Source organism: Lacerta agilis, chromosome 2 (genome assembly GCF_009819535.1).
Source record: "Lacerta agilis isolate rLacAgi1 chromosome 2, rLacAgi1.pri, whole genome shotgun sequence".
Taxonomy (NCBI): domain Eukaryota; kingdom Metazoa; phylum Chordata; class Lepidosauria; order Squamata; family Lacertidae; genus Lacerta; species Lacerta agilis.
In genome coordinates, this window is record NC_046313.1 from 10,240,564 (window position 1) to 10,258,178 (window position 17,615).

At 43.9% G+C, this 17,615-nt stretch overlaps 1 protein-coding gene across 7 annotated transcripts in view; it reads left to right on the forward strand.

Moving 5' to 3' along the window:
* The window catches only part of LOC117040643 (homeobox protein Hox-D3-like), a 163,611-nt gene that overhangs the window by 123,640 nt on the left and 22,356 nt on the right, over window positions 1–17,615 (forward strand). For 3 of the 7 annotated variants that reach the window (XR_004425884.1, XR_004425885.1, XR_004425886.1), the window contains exons 1-2: window positions 2,219–2,826; window positions 4,466–4,722. The exons of 3 other annotated variants lie outside the window; for them this stretch is intronic. Coding sequence is in view for 1 of the 4 variants with exons in the window: in XM_033138531.1 (XP_032994422.1) it covers window positions 2,493–2,826; window positions 4,466–5,145 (1,014 nt within the window). In the remaining 3 variants the exon portion in view is untranslated. Of the gene's footprint in view, window positions 1–2,218; window positions 2,827–4,465; window positions 6,686–17,615 lie in introns of those variants that run through there. One more of the 7 variants, XM_033138531.1, reaches the window with a different exon arrangement.

The following is a 17,615-nucleotide window of genomic DNA, read 5'->3' on the forward strand; positions in this document are numbered from 1 at the left end:
AATATATTTGTCCTTATAGTCAGCATCAGGCGGCACTGTGTTCTTATTATGGTTCTTTACCTTTAAACCACACTTGGACCAGACAGCTTTTAAATAGAGGACCCATTAAATAGAGTTGTCATCTGTACACGTGGCTACTACAGAGAGGAGATGTTTCTCCTTATACCCAGCGGAAGAATGCATCCATGTGTATATATGCACATACATGTACACTGGATTGGTGATGGATAAAGGTTATTATTAGTGTAAGGGTTTGGAAGCTCATCTCCAAATTATACTCTCCCTCACCCAAATGCTGCTTATTAAATAATTATCATTTATGCACAAACCAACAAACACCAAGGAGTCCTCCCTCCCCTCTCCCAGTTAATACTCTCTGATCTCCTCATTGGCATCATTTTAGCTTCCTTGCTTTTCACCATCATTAATAAAGGTGACAGAACAAGCTTGGGATTGAAATTAATATTCAAAATCCCCTGAACGTCAAATGTTGTTCAAATTTTAAACTGGAATCTCAGCTCCGAATGTGGAATCTTCCTCTCCAAATATGAGAGCTGAGGGTTTAGTGGCATCTCTTGATTTGTTTTGACTTTGACAGTAAACTGCAATATAATCTCATAACTTCCAACTATCAAATACTATCATATATAATAATAAATACTAAGACTTATTCTCCTAGCATCTATTCTTATGTAGACATAATGACATCGCCTATACACAAGAGAGAGATAATGCCATGCTCAGAGGAAACTCCAAGGTTTTCAGAAGTGGGATCATGTGTGTGTGTGGGGGGGGACTCCTAAGGAAAAGGAGCCCCCAAACAGCCTATTCAGGAATGAGCATGCTCAATGGCCACAGAAGGTCTGGGAGGGCTCCAGAAAACTGGAGGGGGGGGGAAAGAGAATTTTATGGAGGATTCTGAGAGAATGCATGGTGTGTTGGCCAGGAGACTGAACTGGAGCACTTTACACTGTAGTAGTAGTAGTAATAATAATAATAATAATAATAAATAATACCCCGCCCATCTGGCTGAGTTTCCCCCAGCCACTCTGGGCGGCTCCCAATCGAGTGTTTAAAACAATACAGCATTAAATATTAAAAACTTCCCTAAACAGGGGCTGCCTTCAGATGTCTTTTAAAAATAGGATAGCTGCTTATTTCCTTGACATCTGACAGGAGGGCATTCCACAGGGTGGGCGCCACTACTGAGAAGGCCCTCTGCCTGGTTCCCTGTAACCTCACTTCTCGCAACGAGGGAACCACCAGAAGGCCCTCAGCGCTGGATCTCAGTGTCCGGGCTGAACAATGGGGGTGGAGATGCTCCTTCAGGTATATAATCTTGTTGTATGCCCCACTTGTTCAATAATTATGTATCATTCTAGCTACTAGTTAGGTATATTATGCTCAAACACAATATAAAGCCAGACATAACTGTGTGTCAGTTACAGGTGGGTAGCCGTGTTGGTCTGCCATAGTCAAAACAAAATAGAAAATTCTTTCCAGTAGCACCTTAGAGACCAACTGAGTTTGTTCTTGGTATGAGCTTGTGTGCAAGAGTCGTCAACAGGTTTTCCACACCTATCAGCTGATCACCCATTCCCACCACCCTTCTGAGTAATACCCCTCCCCACTCCCTCACTATATTTAAGGATCTGGTGACTTCTGTTTCAGTGTATCTGAAGAAGTGTGCATGCACACGAAAGCTCATACCAAGAACAAACTCAGTCTCTAAGGTGCTACTGGAAAGAATTTTCTATTTTGTTATAACTGTGTGTCAGTTTTCAAATTCATTAATAAGGCAACCAAACAGAAACATATTAACATAAATGATATATAAAATTATACATAAAAATAAAACTCAGCCTATACGATAAATATAACATACATAAAAAGCTGAAAGTTAGATCTTGATGGAAGCCATATCATGGCCTTTAGCTGTATTAAACATCACAGACCTGTCCATATTGAACAACAAATATTTGATCTTATCCATATGACTGACAGTAGCGACCGCTGGTAAATATTTCTCTAAATATTTTTGCTTTGGTGTTTCACTTATCAAATACTGTCAAGCACTAAAACCACTATGTACCAGCAGTTAAATGCTGTCAAATATTAAAATCAACTCCGGCAAATACAGACATTAAATATCTGGTGTATACTTGACAATGTTTGCGGACGATAATTTCCGAGAGCAAAATAGTTGAAACATGTTGAAACTCAAAAGACTGTCTTTGTTTAAAGTTCATGATTCTTGCTCTCTCTCTTTTTTGGTGGGTTCCTTTTTCTGGACAGAGGCCAGAATGGTCGGTAAATGTTCTTGCTTTGAGATGTGGGCATGTTTACTTCGGATGTTTCTCTTTAGCTTTTGGGACACATGGGTGAGGAGGAGCCTTCCTCGGTGGTAATAACTGGAGCTCTGTCTGGATTCCTTTCACATTCATTTCAAGGTATCAGTCTCCTTCCCTGCCCCTTCAGTCAGACAACAGGAAATGCAAAAAGCTCTTCATGAAGATGACCAGGATTCCTCAGAAAGCAGTTTGTACCAAGATCCCGTTAGAAGGGATTCCTTTAGTCAGCAACAATTTCCAGCTCCACTGGTACACCAGGAGTCAGAAACACCCACAAGGTCTCCAAAAGGCCAAAAAGGCACCGAACAGGCTTCTCTAGGGAACACCAATGATCAGACCTCAAGATTACAACAGCCTCCATTGGTTACCAATGGCACTAGCAAGGCACATGATAGCCATTTACCAAAACAAGTCTTCCCTTGGATGAAAGAAACAAGACACAGCAGCAAGCAGAAGAACAACCTTCCATCTTCAGGTACCTTGTTTTATCTGTCCTCTTCCATGCTTGCTTCCAGTGTGCATCTAGTCCAATGGTAGCCAACATGGTGCCCTCCGGAGGTTGACGGACTCCCACCAGTCCCAGACAGCAATGGTCAGGGATGATGGGAGATGCAGCCAAACAGCAGCATCTGGAACGCACATCATTGGCTACCATGGATCTAGGCTATAGCTTTCCTTGCACTTTCAAATAAGTGTTCACATGCAGTACTTTAGCGTATGCCACACAGTACTTTAATTTATACCATGTCCTTCCTCCAAGGCACACATTATGGAGGGTTCTCTAGTGGTCTCCTGTCCAGACCTGCTTAAGGCCAGACACTCTAACTTTACCGGTTGAACCACAGCATGTGTCTTCAGAGCTTTTTCTGGACAATAACTTACAAAGTACTTCTATACTTTTTATTTGCTTATGTTTATATCCACGGGGTCACGAAGAGTCGGACACGACTGAACGACTGAACAACAACAATATCCCATCTTATATTGGGATAATAGGAGCACTAGGCTTCCACTTGAGGAATTCTGCAAGAATTAGATATAATTTTTCTTTTAGAAGTTGCTCTAATATATTCTTTATAGGTCCTTTACCAACCCAACCTCCCAGTATTATGAGAATAGCCATATGTCTTATTAAATAAACATTAAGTTTTCATTTAGATTAATCCATTAGCGTAGGAAGGATATAGACATATATAGAAAGACATATTATTCTTCACCTGGACGTAGAGAAAAATAGATAGACCAACATAATAGCATAGCATAGAATAAAATGGATCAGAACATTTCCATTCTTTGCAAATGGAAAAACAAGACCCTCCAAACTGACTTTCAAAGAATGCAGAATGTTACTGAGCTGAACCAAATATTCTCCAGTTTCCATTTTTTTAGTGGAAACTAGCAATTATGGGGGAACATAAATACTCACATTTTCCAGTTAAATTACCATTATTTCTCTTGAGTTTTTGTGGGGTGTGGGGTGTGGGGTGTGGGGTGAGGGTGGCACTTTTACCCCCCTGACCTCTGCCTTTTCTTCCATCTTGTATGAATTACATCAGTGATCCAACTCAGTCACAGATTACACAATTACCAGGATGATGTAACATTCAATACTATCCAGTCAATCAGATTGCATTGTGTGATGTCACTCACTGAGGGTAAAATAAGCCAACATTTCTTGCCAGGTGCCTTGTGGAAGTGAGGGCGGGACCACCAAAAAAAGGGCAACACAACTGAACACATTTGCCAGAATCTGTGAGTTGTTTTGGTTCAGCTCTAACATCTCTCTGAGTTTGAGCAGCACATAACATGCATGCTTGTACATTGTGGTAGAGAATCTGTGGCCTTCCAGATGTCACCAGACTCCAACTCCCATCAGCCTCAGCCTGCAAGGTGAATGATAGAGACGTTGGGACTTGTAGTCCAGCAACATCAGGAGGACCACAAGTTCCTCACCTCTGATGTACGCTATACATTATTATTATTATTATTATTATTATTATTATTATTATTATTATTAATCTCCCAGGTACAATATTTTGTGAGGCAAGACATCTATTCCTGGCAAAGTCATTAAGAATCAAGCTGAATTGACTTTTTTCATTTTCTTCATTTAGACCCCAGCTCCTCACCACCAAGTCTCTCCTCATCCAAGAGAGTCCGCACAGCCTACACCCAAACGCAGCTGGTGGAACTGGAGAAAGAGTTCCATTTTAATAGATACCTCTGCCGGCCACGCAGGCTGGAAATGGCCCGGCTTCTGAGGCTCTCTGAGAGGCAAATCAAGATCTGGTTCCAGAACAGAAGGATGAAGTATAAGAAAGACAGCAGGGTCAAGGGGACCATTGGGAAGTCCCCGAGCAAAAGTCCTCAAGTGAGTGACTATTTCAGTCCAATGGAGGCTGAGCATGATACGGCCACACCAAGTTCATGTAGCAAGGCCCAGGGAGGGGTATATAGTTATACAGACCCTCTCTTTGACAGCCCCTTAACGTCCATCTCCTTGGAGTATGGCCCCCTTTCTCTGCAAGGAGACAGTCATCATTATGGACCTCCAGTTCTGCAAGGGAGTCCAAGTGAAGTGGAAGAAAATTACCTGGGAAATATGCCCGAGGCTGACTCACTCTTCAACTTCCCTGACTGTTCCTCGGCAAACCTGGACTACAGCTGTGTTGCCGAAATCCCCAATCATCACCAGCTTGGGCTGTCCAACTCACATCCCATTTACACAGATTTAGCAACACATCCTGTGCCTCAGGGAGATTCTCAGGGACCTGTAAATCTTATGCATCTGTGAGGGCTCTCTCTGCCATGGAAACCAAGCAGGGGAAATTGCTACAGTCCTATTATCTCATTAAAAAAGAAAAAAAAAACACCTCTAAGTGCAACCAACAGCATTTCTCTCCCCCAACCCCCCCTCCAACCGCCCACCACTCCTATCTGCCCACCCATTACCTCCCATTTATTTAACTGTATGGGACATTCATTGGTGGGGGAGGGGCTGCTGCTGGATGCTGCAAAGTTGATAATTCACTCAAAGCTATGGCTGCCTTCAAACCAAACCTAAGGTAGTCCACGCACTGCAATTTTAAACATCCGTTTTGTAAAGAGGGTTTTGTGAATGATATTGCAAAGGAAGGCAGTGTGGGTCTCAGTTGTTCAGCAGCTGTTGGCCTCACGATCCTCTCGGAAAAGGGGAGAAATCAGGTTGATAATAGTTGCTCTGGTTTTCAGGCGTTCATTTCACAAAGTGAAAGGCTTGAACTAACCTTGCCACCCTGTACCAGTCAACTCAGAAGCAATTCTTGGTGAGTTCAATAGGGTTTACTCCTAGAAGAGTAGGTGTAGAATTGTAGCCTAAGTGCGGATATTTCCAAGTCCAGTTATTTGCCTATTCCATTCCAAAAGTTTAGCACTTCACAGGGTGAACAGCAGACACCTTGCCCTAATAGCAGGGATCTTTTAAGGTCCAATTATCTTTCTACAGGCAAACACAAATGACCATTTACCAACCACAGTAGTCCTGGTGGCTAGTGCCCATTGGCACTGGTGGGTCCTCACTATGGCCCCATGTGAACCAAGAGTAGACTCGGAACTCCTGTGAAGGGGTCCAGCCCAGGAGACGATTGGCAGTAGTAGTCAAGCTGTTTCTCCAAGAAAGTTTGCCCATCAGTACTGATCTTCTGACTGAGAAATCCCATTGAGCCACTGATGAACCCCAGGTACCATAGATCATAGTTTGAAAAGCCATTGCCGTATGCTGCTATTGTCTAAGCCTCATCAAAATATTTTCTGACAGAATTGTGGTGCTGATGCAGCAGCAAGAATAGGCAAGATGTATGTTCCTCCTTCTTCTTTCATCCCTTGCCAGGGTGTTACCACCCCTAGGTAAGAACCTAGAGCTACCAGGGAAGCACACTCCAAGAAACCCTGTTGCAGAGAGCCCATATCTCCAGAATCCACTAAATCTTTGACAATAAGCATCTCCCAATGCATGCCTAACATAAAAGATAACTCTTGAAATTCCACACCTACATCTTAAAAAAAATAAAAATCAAAAATCTCCTGTGATCCAGCTCCAATATTGAAATCACCTGCTTGTTGTAGTTCCCGGGCAAGTGAACGGCTGCCTCTGAGGGCTATTGTCTTGCCATCAGGCGCAGCTACTGAATGCATCTTGGGAGAACCAGCTCGCAACCTCGCTGCTGCAGCAGTGAGCAATGTTTTCGCTGCACGCTACACGTCACCGATGGTTTATTTTTAATGATTGCTTGGCTCTTGGCATCTATTTTAATGTACTGTTTTGATACTGGAAATAAAGAGGCTTTTTAAAAACAGCACCGGGAGATTTTCTTGGCGTAGGCAGACTAGCTTTTCTCCATGAACACTGCTCTGTTGTTCTTAGAATCACTTTGCCATCTTGTAGTTTACTAGGGGCTGGGCCTCACCCTTCCCTCACCCCCATTAATCATCGAGACAGCACGTACTTCAGAAGGCCTCTAGCTCTTTCATCTCCCAGTTAGTATGCAGCTTTGGAGCTTAGCCTGCTTGTGGATTTCTCTCCCCCCACCACCTCCTAAACTGGCCCCCGCCTTCCATTAAACCTCTTCCATTTCCTTGGACTACAAGTTAGCGAGACCTTCTATCCTCCTTTAAGCGGCTTCTGGTAGGGCAAGTATCAGTCAAGAGAGTTTAGTGGTAAGATGCAAGGTCCGGTTTGCAAAAGAATCCAGCTTGCGTGGTACTGCATTCATTGTTTCATGGTGACGGGAGGTTCTTTTTTTTGATGCCAAAATGAAGAACCAGTTTCTTCTGAAAACCCAGCTTGAGGCTTTGGTCATATGAAACAGTTGCCCTTGTACTGCCTGCCGACTACCAGTTGCCCTTGGTTCACTAGTGTGAACACTTAGAAAACTCTAATGCGTGTGTTAAAAACACACTACACAAGCCAAGCCTGAAATCTGTTGACAGTCTCAATTAGCCTCAAAAGTTTCTTGTGTGAAACCAGTTTAGAAACAGTGACACCACTGCCCTTCCTTTGATTCTCAGTGGATATTTCTTCACTGAAATGGAAGTGCATTTAAAACATGGGTAGGCAAACTAAGGCCTGGGGGCCGAATCCAACCCAATCGTCTTCTAAATCTGGCCCGCGGATGGTCCAGGAATCAGCGTGTTTTTACATGAGTAGAATGTGTCCTTTTATTTAAAATGCATCTCTGGGTTTTTTGTGGGGCATAGGAATTTGTTCATTATTTTTTTTCTTCAAAATATAGTCCGCCCCCCCCAACAAGGTCTGAGGGACAGTGGACCGGCCCCCTGCTGAAAAAAATTGCTGACCCCAGTTTTAAAGGCAAAGGAGGGGAACCTCAGGCATGGGGACTCTGCTCCTAGCGGTACCACTCAATGTTCCTTCTTCACATTCTCCTCAAGTGCCTTTTGTCCTTAAACCAGTGGTTTTCAACCAGTGTGCTGTGGCACCCTGGGGTGCCTTGAATGATGGGTGCCGTGGGCAACACTAACCTCTGTCCCTCTTTCCTTCCCTCCCTCCTCTGATGCTTTCTCACATCTCTACCTCCCAAAGGCTTCCATAGCTGTTTGTTGCAGCAGCCCTGGCTACAAGCTCTGCAGGAGAATGGTGCCCCCAGGGCTGGCCAGGAGGTGCTTCCCAGGCCCCTGTGGGGCAGTGTGAGGAGGGATCTGTCTTTGGGGCCTGGGGAGAGGCAGCTCAAAGACCAGGGTCAGCAACTGGAGAGGGGAGAGGAGGCTGAAGGAACACTCCACAAGGGAAGGTGCTTGAAAAAGGGTGAGAGGCTGCCAGCTCTGCAGGCAAGGGGTGACATAACTGGGCTGCTGAGCCCCACAGGGGAGCCACAGAAAGAATGTAGTTGCTCAAGGGGGTTGAAAACCTCTGCCTTAAGCTGCGAGAATGCCTCTTGTTTGTCAGGATGGAGGGATGTGGGTGTGTAGAAAGCTGAGCTCTGACTATTGCATGACTGGAATATCGTATACAATACAAAGTTGTACGTCAATTGCCTCTGGCCCTGTTCCCTAGTGGCACACTACCACCGAAAGGCTGTCCATTAAGGAATATCGCATACCCTCCAACATTTCTCTGACAAAGATAGGGATGCCCTAAGGCAGGCATAGGCAACCTTCGGCTCTCCAGATGTTTTGGCCTACAACTCCCATGATCCCTAGCTAACAGGACCAGTGGTCAGGGATGATGGGAATTTTAGTCTGAAACATCTGGAGAGCCGAAGGTTGCCTATGCCTGCAAGGAAAAGTGGGACATTCTGGATCAAATCAGAAACTGGGATGGCTTGTGTAAATCTGAGACTGACCCTGGAAAACAGGGACACCTGAAGGTCAGATATGTTCCTGAGGCTGAAGGAATATGACTCCATCCCCCCACATGACTGTCTACCCAAACAGCTCTTAATTTTAGTAAAATAATAATAATAATTCTGGCCTATACCACTTTTATCTGTAAGTGGGAATTGCATGACTGAATGGACAACACCACACATTCAAGGCACAATTCCACCCCCCTTCCCAAAGAATCGTGGGAACTGTAGTTTGTTAAGGGTGCTGGAGCTTGCTGCTCTGGGAGGGCTAAACTACAGTTTCCAGGATTCTTTTTTTTTGGGGGGGGTGAGAGATGCTTTAAATAGGTGGTGGTGTGAATGCTTCAATCTGAAAGCAGAACTTAATCAGGCCCCTGGACTTGACTGCTAAGTTCTGCTGCCAATCAAAGCTCTGAATCAGAAAGGACGAGAGAAGGTAGAGTTAATTTTCTCAAGCCTACCAGCTACCCTTTCTTATTGGGAAAAGAGAGAGAGAAAGATCTTTGCTGGGGCTGCTGTGATAACGACTCTCTTCCTGTAAGGAGACCTTTGAAGAAAATGCCGAGGTTGCAAAACATTAAGTATCCGTGAAACAACAACGGAGGCAGCTTTGCTGCACAAAATGAAAATGCGGCGGTGCAGATAAATGTAAAACACATTGCAGCGGCTCTGGTTCTTTCCCGTGGCATCAGGCAATTACGATAACACAACTTTCCACTGTATTTTATTGTATCTCCCCCTCAAAAGATGAATAGCCTACCGGCACAATCTACATATTGTAATTAACTGATAAATATTTAATAAGGGCAAGAACTTTATCCTTTCTTGGCTTTCCAGCAAGAAACAGGAAAGTGGGTAAACGTAGAAAAATAAAATAAAAAATAAACATTCCTTGTCCATCCACCCCCTCTCCCCCCCCCCTTAGTGACTTGAAAGCTAGAACCTATCAGTGCATTTATAAAATAAGTAAGAAAGAATATATCAGGGAGCAGAATGCAAAGGAAATATAAAAAGGAGAAATTAGAAGAGGGGGAGAGGTAAAATTGCTGACATAAGCACGCATCTCCAGATTGTAATCTGAAATAAAATAGCAGGAGTTTGGACAGCCAGAGGATGAATCTTAGGTGAAATTGTTATTTACAGAAGAGCAAAGAGTGGAGCAGAAAGCAAAGGGACCCTATAGCACTAGCCCTCAATCTCTGCTATGTGAAGTTTAATTATGAATTACTGTGCAATAAAGGCAGGGGCGGTTCAATCCCAATTGCTGCTTTAGGCAAAACTTAGTTTTATTTCAGTTTTAGAGAGTCAGTGTGTCAGAGTGTTGGACTTTGACTTCAAATCCCCACACATTCACTTATGCTCACTTACCTGGGAGTAAGTCCCTTCGACTGAATGGGGTTTATTTCTGAATAAACATGCAGAACAGTGCATTGTGAGCCGGTTTGTGCCAGTCGGCCTAACCTCCCTCATAGGATTGTCGTGGGGATAATGCGGGAGAATTGCGTGTACTGTCCTGAGGACTTCGGGAAAAAAGTAGGATTAAAATGTTCTTGCCCTCTGGCCACCAAAGGAACCTTCTAGTTGGCATTTGGTTTTTCCTGATTATATACCCTTTCCTATGTTTTGTTAAGTGAATTGTGCAAGGAAAACAGGCTGGGAATTTGGGAAACAGAGCTAGTGAACATAGGCTCCCTGTTCTGAGGTTGTAGAGCAGGGGTAGGCAACCTAAAGCCCAGGGGCCAGATATGGCCCAATCGCCTTCTCAATCCGGCCCGTGGACGGTCCGGGAATCAGCATGTTTTTACATGAGTAGAATGTGTCCTTTTATTTCAAATGCATCTCTGGGTTATTTGTGGGGCCTGCCTGGTTGGTGTTTTTACATGAGTAGAATTTGTGCTTTTATTTAAAATGCATCTCTGAGTTATCTGTGGGGCAAAGGAATTCGTTCATCCCTCCCCCCCAAAAAATAGTCTGCCCCCCACATGGTCTGAGGGACAGTGGACTGGCCCATGGCTGAAAAAGGTTGCTGACCCCTGTTCTAGAGCCATTTGTGTCCCTGCCTTTCAGGATTTCCTAGAGTCATCTGACACCTCAAATTCCGATGGCCCTGGCAGCTGTCTATACTGTGCCGGGCACACCCTGAGAAAATCTGTACATGCCCAGGAGCACCCTTTCCCTCTCCAGCCAGCCTGATTGGCATGTTTTCTAATTCAGTGTGTGAAATAAGATGTTCAGAAGGTAATGCAGCCTCGCAAAACGGACTTCTGGTTATGTCCCGGGGAAATCTGGAGCTTGGCACGTGCTCTGATGTGCATGCATGGAACTCCTGTGTGAGCAGCATTCAATTCTCCATTCAGAATGGTAGTTCTGCGCACATGCCAGAGATTATGCATATGCATGGTTTCTGGAGTAGGATGGTGAATTCACCTGTGTGCACACATTTTCATTTGTGTGCCAGTTCCTTCATTCCCACCTGTGTGCAAATTGCTGCCAAAAACCTTGCAAAGGCACATGCTTTCTAAGGGGATGGTCACGATCATAAAAGAAATAAATCCATGTACATCAAAGTAGGCAGACCGTGAGAAAAATATGAAATCTCTTATTTCAAAACACGTGTTTAAATCTTCATATGTTTTCGACAGATCTGATGAGTTCCTTAATTATGACCTTTGAATTATTGGGGTTGGCTGTGTTGTACTCAAAGTAGAATGGAATGGCTTTGATTTGTTAATCTGATACCATGAACTCAATTAATTAATTAACTAATCGGAGACTTAATAGGAACAACAAGAATAATAGTGGCTTGCAGTGCACAGTGTGCTTTGCAATCCTTATCTCTCAGACTTCCTTTAAAAAAGAAGAAGAAGAAGTTTAAAAATCCGGAGTGAATTAAATCTGAAATCAGCAGTTCCATGGGAAAACAACCTGCAGACTGACCAAATGAATTCTGCATTCCTTTAATCAAATTCATTTGTGAGTTAATCCCGGAGGTGTTCCTTCTAGTGTTCCAGTGCTTATTTTGGGGTCATTTTAACCACCTTCTAGACTATCTAACATAGGGGGGCAGATGTAAAAGAAGAGGGCGTGACTTTGGCACCATTAACAATTCTGCAGAAGAAGTAATTTCAGCAGGCATAGCTTATGTTGTCATTAAGTCTGTCTGCAGCTTTGCATCTAGCCACCCTGTAAATGATAGGTTACATTTCTGGGTTATTTCACCAAGGAAAACAGAATTTCCCTAACATAAGAAATCTTTTATTAATTCAAAATGCCAGTGATATTCTGTCAACCCAGTCCAGGAAACCAAGAGCAGAGAAGGAATATGTATATACCATCTTGCATTTCAAGAAAGAATACCAAATTTATGGCTTGCACGTGAGCACAGACTCATAACAGTTCCAGTGAGATCAACAACTTCTTAGACTATTGGCAGGGAAGGAAAGTAGGTGTGTGGTTTACATGCCTATTCTGGGAGCTGGATGCAACTAGATGCAAAATGGAGAAGAAGGTTTTGTACTCAGGTACTACCTGAAGGAGTGACATGGGTGGCACTGTGGGTTAAAACACAGAGCCTAGGGCTTGACAATCAGAAGGTCGGCGGTTCAAATCCCTGCGACGGAGTGAGCTCCCGTTGCTCGGTCCCTGCTCCTGCCAACCTAGCAGTTCGAAAGCACCTCAAAGTGCAAGTAGATAAATAGGTACCGCTCTGGTGGGAAGGTAAACGGTGTTTCCGTCCCCTGCTCTGCTTTGCCAGAAATGGCTTTGTCATGCTGGCCACATGACCCGGAAGCTGTACGCCGGCTCCCTCAGCCTATAGAGCGAGATGAGTGCCACAACCCCAGAGTCGTCCGCGACTGGACCCTTTCCCTTTCCCTTTCCCTACTACCTGAAGGCTTACCCATTATGTTTTACCTCTTGATTGCTTTAACAAAAAGTACCTGCAGTGGATTTCACAGCAGGGGGGTGTAATCATTCTCATTTATATCATTTCCACTGGCAAATTATCATCTGAATAACATTTAATATTCCTGTGCTTTTTTTTAAGCATCCAAACTACTTCACTTAAGCTATCTTTGTAATAATTCTTACAACAGCCCTGTAGAGTCGCTCATGTGACAGATATGGGGGACAAGGTACACTGCACACTTAAAGCCCATGGCTTCCCCCAATGAATCCTGTGAACTGCAGTCTGCCCCTCACAGAGCTACAATTCCAAGTACCCTTTTAAATAATAATAATAATAATAATAATAATAATACAGCAAAAAAAACATCAACAGAAAAGAAAAAATGAAATTGAAAAAAAACACAGTTCAAAAACATTGAAAACAAATATACCACCCACCTGCAGCTTCCCTCCGCCACAATTCGACTTCTTTAAATCTCTATCTTTATCCTTGCATTCTCCAAATGTATCGTTATTTGTACTTCTTTTATCTCTTTTCTTTTCCCATTCATACACATACTTTCCATTTTTATTCTAAGCATATTAGCATATCTTTCTTAGAACAATACTTTAACATATAATCTTCGAAACATTTCCATTCCTTTCTTTATTTTTTTATTTGAGTGATATCTTATAATTGATGTTAGCTTTGCCAGTTCTAAATATTCATTTAATTTGCATATCCACTTAAAACCACATTTCCCAAGATTCTTTGGGGAAGCCATGTGAGCGTGAACTAAGTGAATAAGATCTTCTCTGAGACCACTCTAGGGAGTTCACAGCTGAAGTAAGATTTGACTGCACGGGTTGGGGTTCAGTCTGTGATCTTCATCACTGTGCTTATGCCAGTTCTGGCAAACAGCAAACTGTGGGGTATAGCAGAGAGAGCATTGGTTCAGAATCCTTCCACAGCCACCCTAAGCTGGCCCATACCTTTATGAGTGCCAACAAAAACGAACCCAAATTAGTGACAAACATTTGAGTTCTCCAGAACTCTTCATCAAGCTGGATGGAACATGAAGCAGGGAATGAGGAAAAATGTTGTTGTTTAGTCGTTTAGTCAAGTCCGACTCTTCATGGCCCCATGGACCAGAGCGCGCCAGGCACTCCTGTCTTCCACTGCCTCCCGCAGTTTGGTCAGACTCATGTTGGTAGCTTCGAGAACACTGTCCAACCATCTCATCCTCTGTCACTCCCTTCTCCTTGTGCCCTCCATCTTTCCCAACATCAGGGTCTTTCCCAGGGAGTCTTCTCTTCTCATGAGGTGACCAAAGTATTGGAGCCTCAGCTTCAGGATCTGTCCTTCCAGTGAGCACTCAGGGCTGATTTCCTTAAGAATGGATAGGTTTGATCTTCTTGCAGTCCATGGGACTCTCAAGAGTCTCCTCCAGCACCATAATTCAAAAGCAAAATAAAAATAGAAATACCAAAAATTAGGTGGGATATTATATTGGTGGGGCTACAGCATCCAACCTAGGTCTTGTGTTCTTAATTCCCTCCTTGTCTGCCCACCTCCTGTTTTGTGTAACATCTGAAGCTCCCCACTATTTTGTGACATTTCCATTGGGAGGTGTTGCCAATGATGGAATTTTAGAGGTCTTTCCCCGCCCCCCCTTGACTTTTCTTATGGGATCCATGTTTGCTTTTTCTGTCCCTCTGTCACGACGAAGCTCATTTTCCCCTTGAAGGAAGGGGTAGGATTTAAACACACGATAAATAAATTAACATGGGCATAATGACCTCGCCCCCCCATTGCAATTGCACATATCCTCATTCAAAACATTTTGACTCTCAAATGCGGCACATGTGAGTGATTGCCTAGTCAAATTTTGATTTATGGATGCAGATAGCATGACATTTGACAGTCATAATGAAGTTGGGCTTCTTTGGCCTGCTTCCTCATTTCCCATCATTTAATCTTTTTGGATGGCTTTAAAAGAGGATTGGAGAAATTTGTGGAGGAGAAGACTCTCAAGGGCTACTAGCTCCGATGACTGTGCTCTGTCTCCACAGTCAGAGGCAGCAATGCTTAGCGAAACTGCAGGAAGGGAGACGCTGTTCTGCTTGGGTTCTGTTTGATGGTATCACATGGAGGCATCTGGTTGGCCACTGTGAGAACAGGATACTGGACAAGATGGCTCTTCTTAAGTTAACATTTGAGCCATCACATTTTGAAAGCTCCTTGTGCTCTCCTTGGGCAGCTTCAATAGGAGATCTTCCTGGCAGTCCTCTAGACCAAAGATTGCTGTTAAAGCTGGGACTCCCAGTATTCAGGCAAAGATGATCAGAGACTCAAAGAGTTGCTTCTCGTTCTTCTTGGAGAGCTGGAGACAATTCAAAAGAGGAATGAACTCTTGTCCTGTATGCACACTCTTCCCACTTTTGCCTCTGCAAACAGGTTTAGCAGGTTTCTTATATTGCTGCTTAGAACCTTATGAATCTGTTTTGAGTCAAGTTGAGAGTAGGGCGTGAGAATCATGTGGGTTTCTGCCACGTAAAAGCAATGTTAAGCTAAAGGTAAAGGGACCCCTGATCATTAGGTCCAGTCGTGTCCGACTCTGGGGTTGTGGCACTCATCTCGCGTTACTGGCCGAGGGAGCCAGCGTACAGCCTCCGGGTCTTGTGGCCAGCATGACTAAGCTGCTTCTGGAGAACCAGAGCAGTGCACGGAAATGCCGTTTACCTTCCCGCCGGAGCAGTACCTATTTATCTACTTGCACTTTGATGTGCTTTTGAACTGCTAGGTTGGCAGGAGCAAGGACCGAGCAACGGGAGCTCACCCTGTCATAGGGATTCGAACCGCCGGCCTTCTGATCAGCAAGCCCTAGGCTCTGTGGTTTGGAAAGTGTTACTTTCCAACAACTCTTTCTCTATTGGTTTTCCTCTGGCTCGAGAGTTTGTGAGCTATCTGAAGCATACTGGGGCATAATTGGAGGCCATAAACCACCCTCTTCCTCGTCTTGCATAATTCAGGAACAAATTGCAACTATTGCAGAGTAGAATCTCTAAAAGGGGGGCCCGATGCTGTTTGTTAATGTTTTTCTCAAAGTTAGTATCGCTTGTGCAATCACCCCTACCTTCCTGCAGTGTCCCGATGCATGTATTTTCAGGAAAATGTCTGCTATAAGCGAATTATAACTCCATTCCTGGAATTAAATCAAAATTCAGCACTAACTCAATTGTATCTAGCATGACAGAAAGGTCAGGAGGGATCATGGGTCCATTGCAGGCTCAGGATTTCAGTAATGAATGCTTCCGCAGCCCTTATCCCCCCCCCCGCCCCAATACTAATGGGCAAAGCTGTAACCACAGCTTGCAAATGGCTTGCTACAAAGGCCTCCACTGGCGCTTGAGAGGAGTAATGCTACTCCCTGTTCCATATATCTGATTTTTGTCTGTATTGCACTCAGTGTCTGCAGTGCTCTGAGCCTAGTTGACTTCTGCCATCAAGCTCAAAGATGTGTTTGGTTTCACAGATAGGCTGAAGCAATCTGCTGCCAGAACGCTAAAGGGAGGCAAAATGTCTCTGTGTATCTATGCGTGCTTTAGAACAAGTAACTGGATATATTTTTTCAAGGGGTACTGAGGGTAAAAATGCAAAAAAAGGAAGGGTTTTCCAATACTACTGGAAATGTTCCTGAAAAAATGGGGGTAGGTTTGGCTGAGTCCTAATGGAAAAGGTTTGTGTTTTATGAACAGAACTGTATGCCACTTTAAGGCAGCCAGCAGTGGGCATGACATTTGCTTTTAAGCCTCAGTTTGCCCAGTCTGTACAATGGAACCAATAGCAACCTACTATAGAAACTGTCTAAAGCAGGAGGTGAGGAATTGCCAGCCTGACGGTGTAAATAGACACACCTGGATACTTTGCCCAAGCCTGTCAATCACCTAAAGCAAGGTGAATTTCCATTGGAGGAGAGGATGTTGGTCATTGATGATGCTTTGAAATATTGGTTTGTTTTCAAATGTACAATTCAAATAGGTAGTGGGCAAGAAGACACACAAAGGGAAAGTGCTATTCCAGGACGGTAGCAATACATCTCTTCTGCCTACTTGGCTGCAAAAAAAAAGTAGAATTGCTTTCTCTGGCCAAATTCAAACTCTACCCCATCACTTTCTTTTGCAGTTCTCCTGGGAGACACATATCTCCTTTTACTCCCAATGAGCAAACCAGTTTCACCACCTTCTCCCACCTGTCAGTTAACTGTAGCTTTAGGTATCTTCCATAGTGAGGTTTGGATAGGCTTTCCACCCGTTCCTTATTTCAACAAATGGCTCCTTATTTAGTAATATGAAACATTAACGCTAAACAAGGAACTGTTTCCTGAAATAAGGAACAGGTTACCAGCCTAGACTTTGGTAACAACTAGGCAGGTTAGCTATTAGTAGCCCTTAAGGAACCCCCAATCAACAACCAGGGTAATTTTATAATTATAGCCCTAAACGGCCTCGGTCCTGTATACCTGAAGGAGCGTCTCCACCCCCATCGTTCAGCCCGGACACTGAGATCCAGCGCCGAGGGCCTTCTGGCGGTTCCCTCACTGCGAGAAGCAAAGCTACAGGGAACCAGACAGAGGGCCTTCTCGGTAGTGGCGCCCGCCCTGTGGAACGCCCTCCCATCAGGGGTCAGAGAGATAAACAACTACCTGTCATTTAGAAAATACCTGAAGGCAGCCCTGTTTAGGGAAGTTTTTAATTTGTGACTTTGTATTGTATTTTGGTATTTGTTGGAGGCCGCCCAGAGTGGCTGGGGAGACCCGGCCAGATGGGCAGGGTATAAATAAATAATAATAATAATAATAATAATAATAATAATAATAATTAATTATTTTTTATGAGGTTGTGGTTGCCAGACTTCTAATCCCTCTTGGGGTGTTAATGCAGTGAACTGCTCTGTCATAGGCTCAGGTTGTATAGATGTGTAAATAAACACATCACAAGGACACCAAAGTCTCCGCTGTGCCTCATTCCCAAAAGG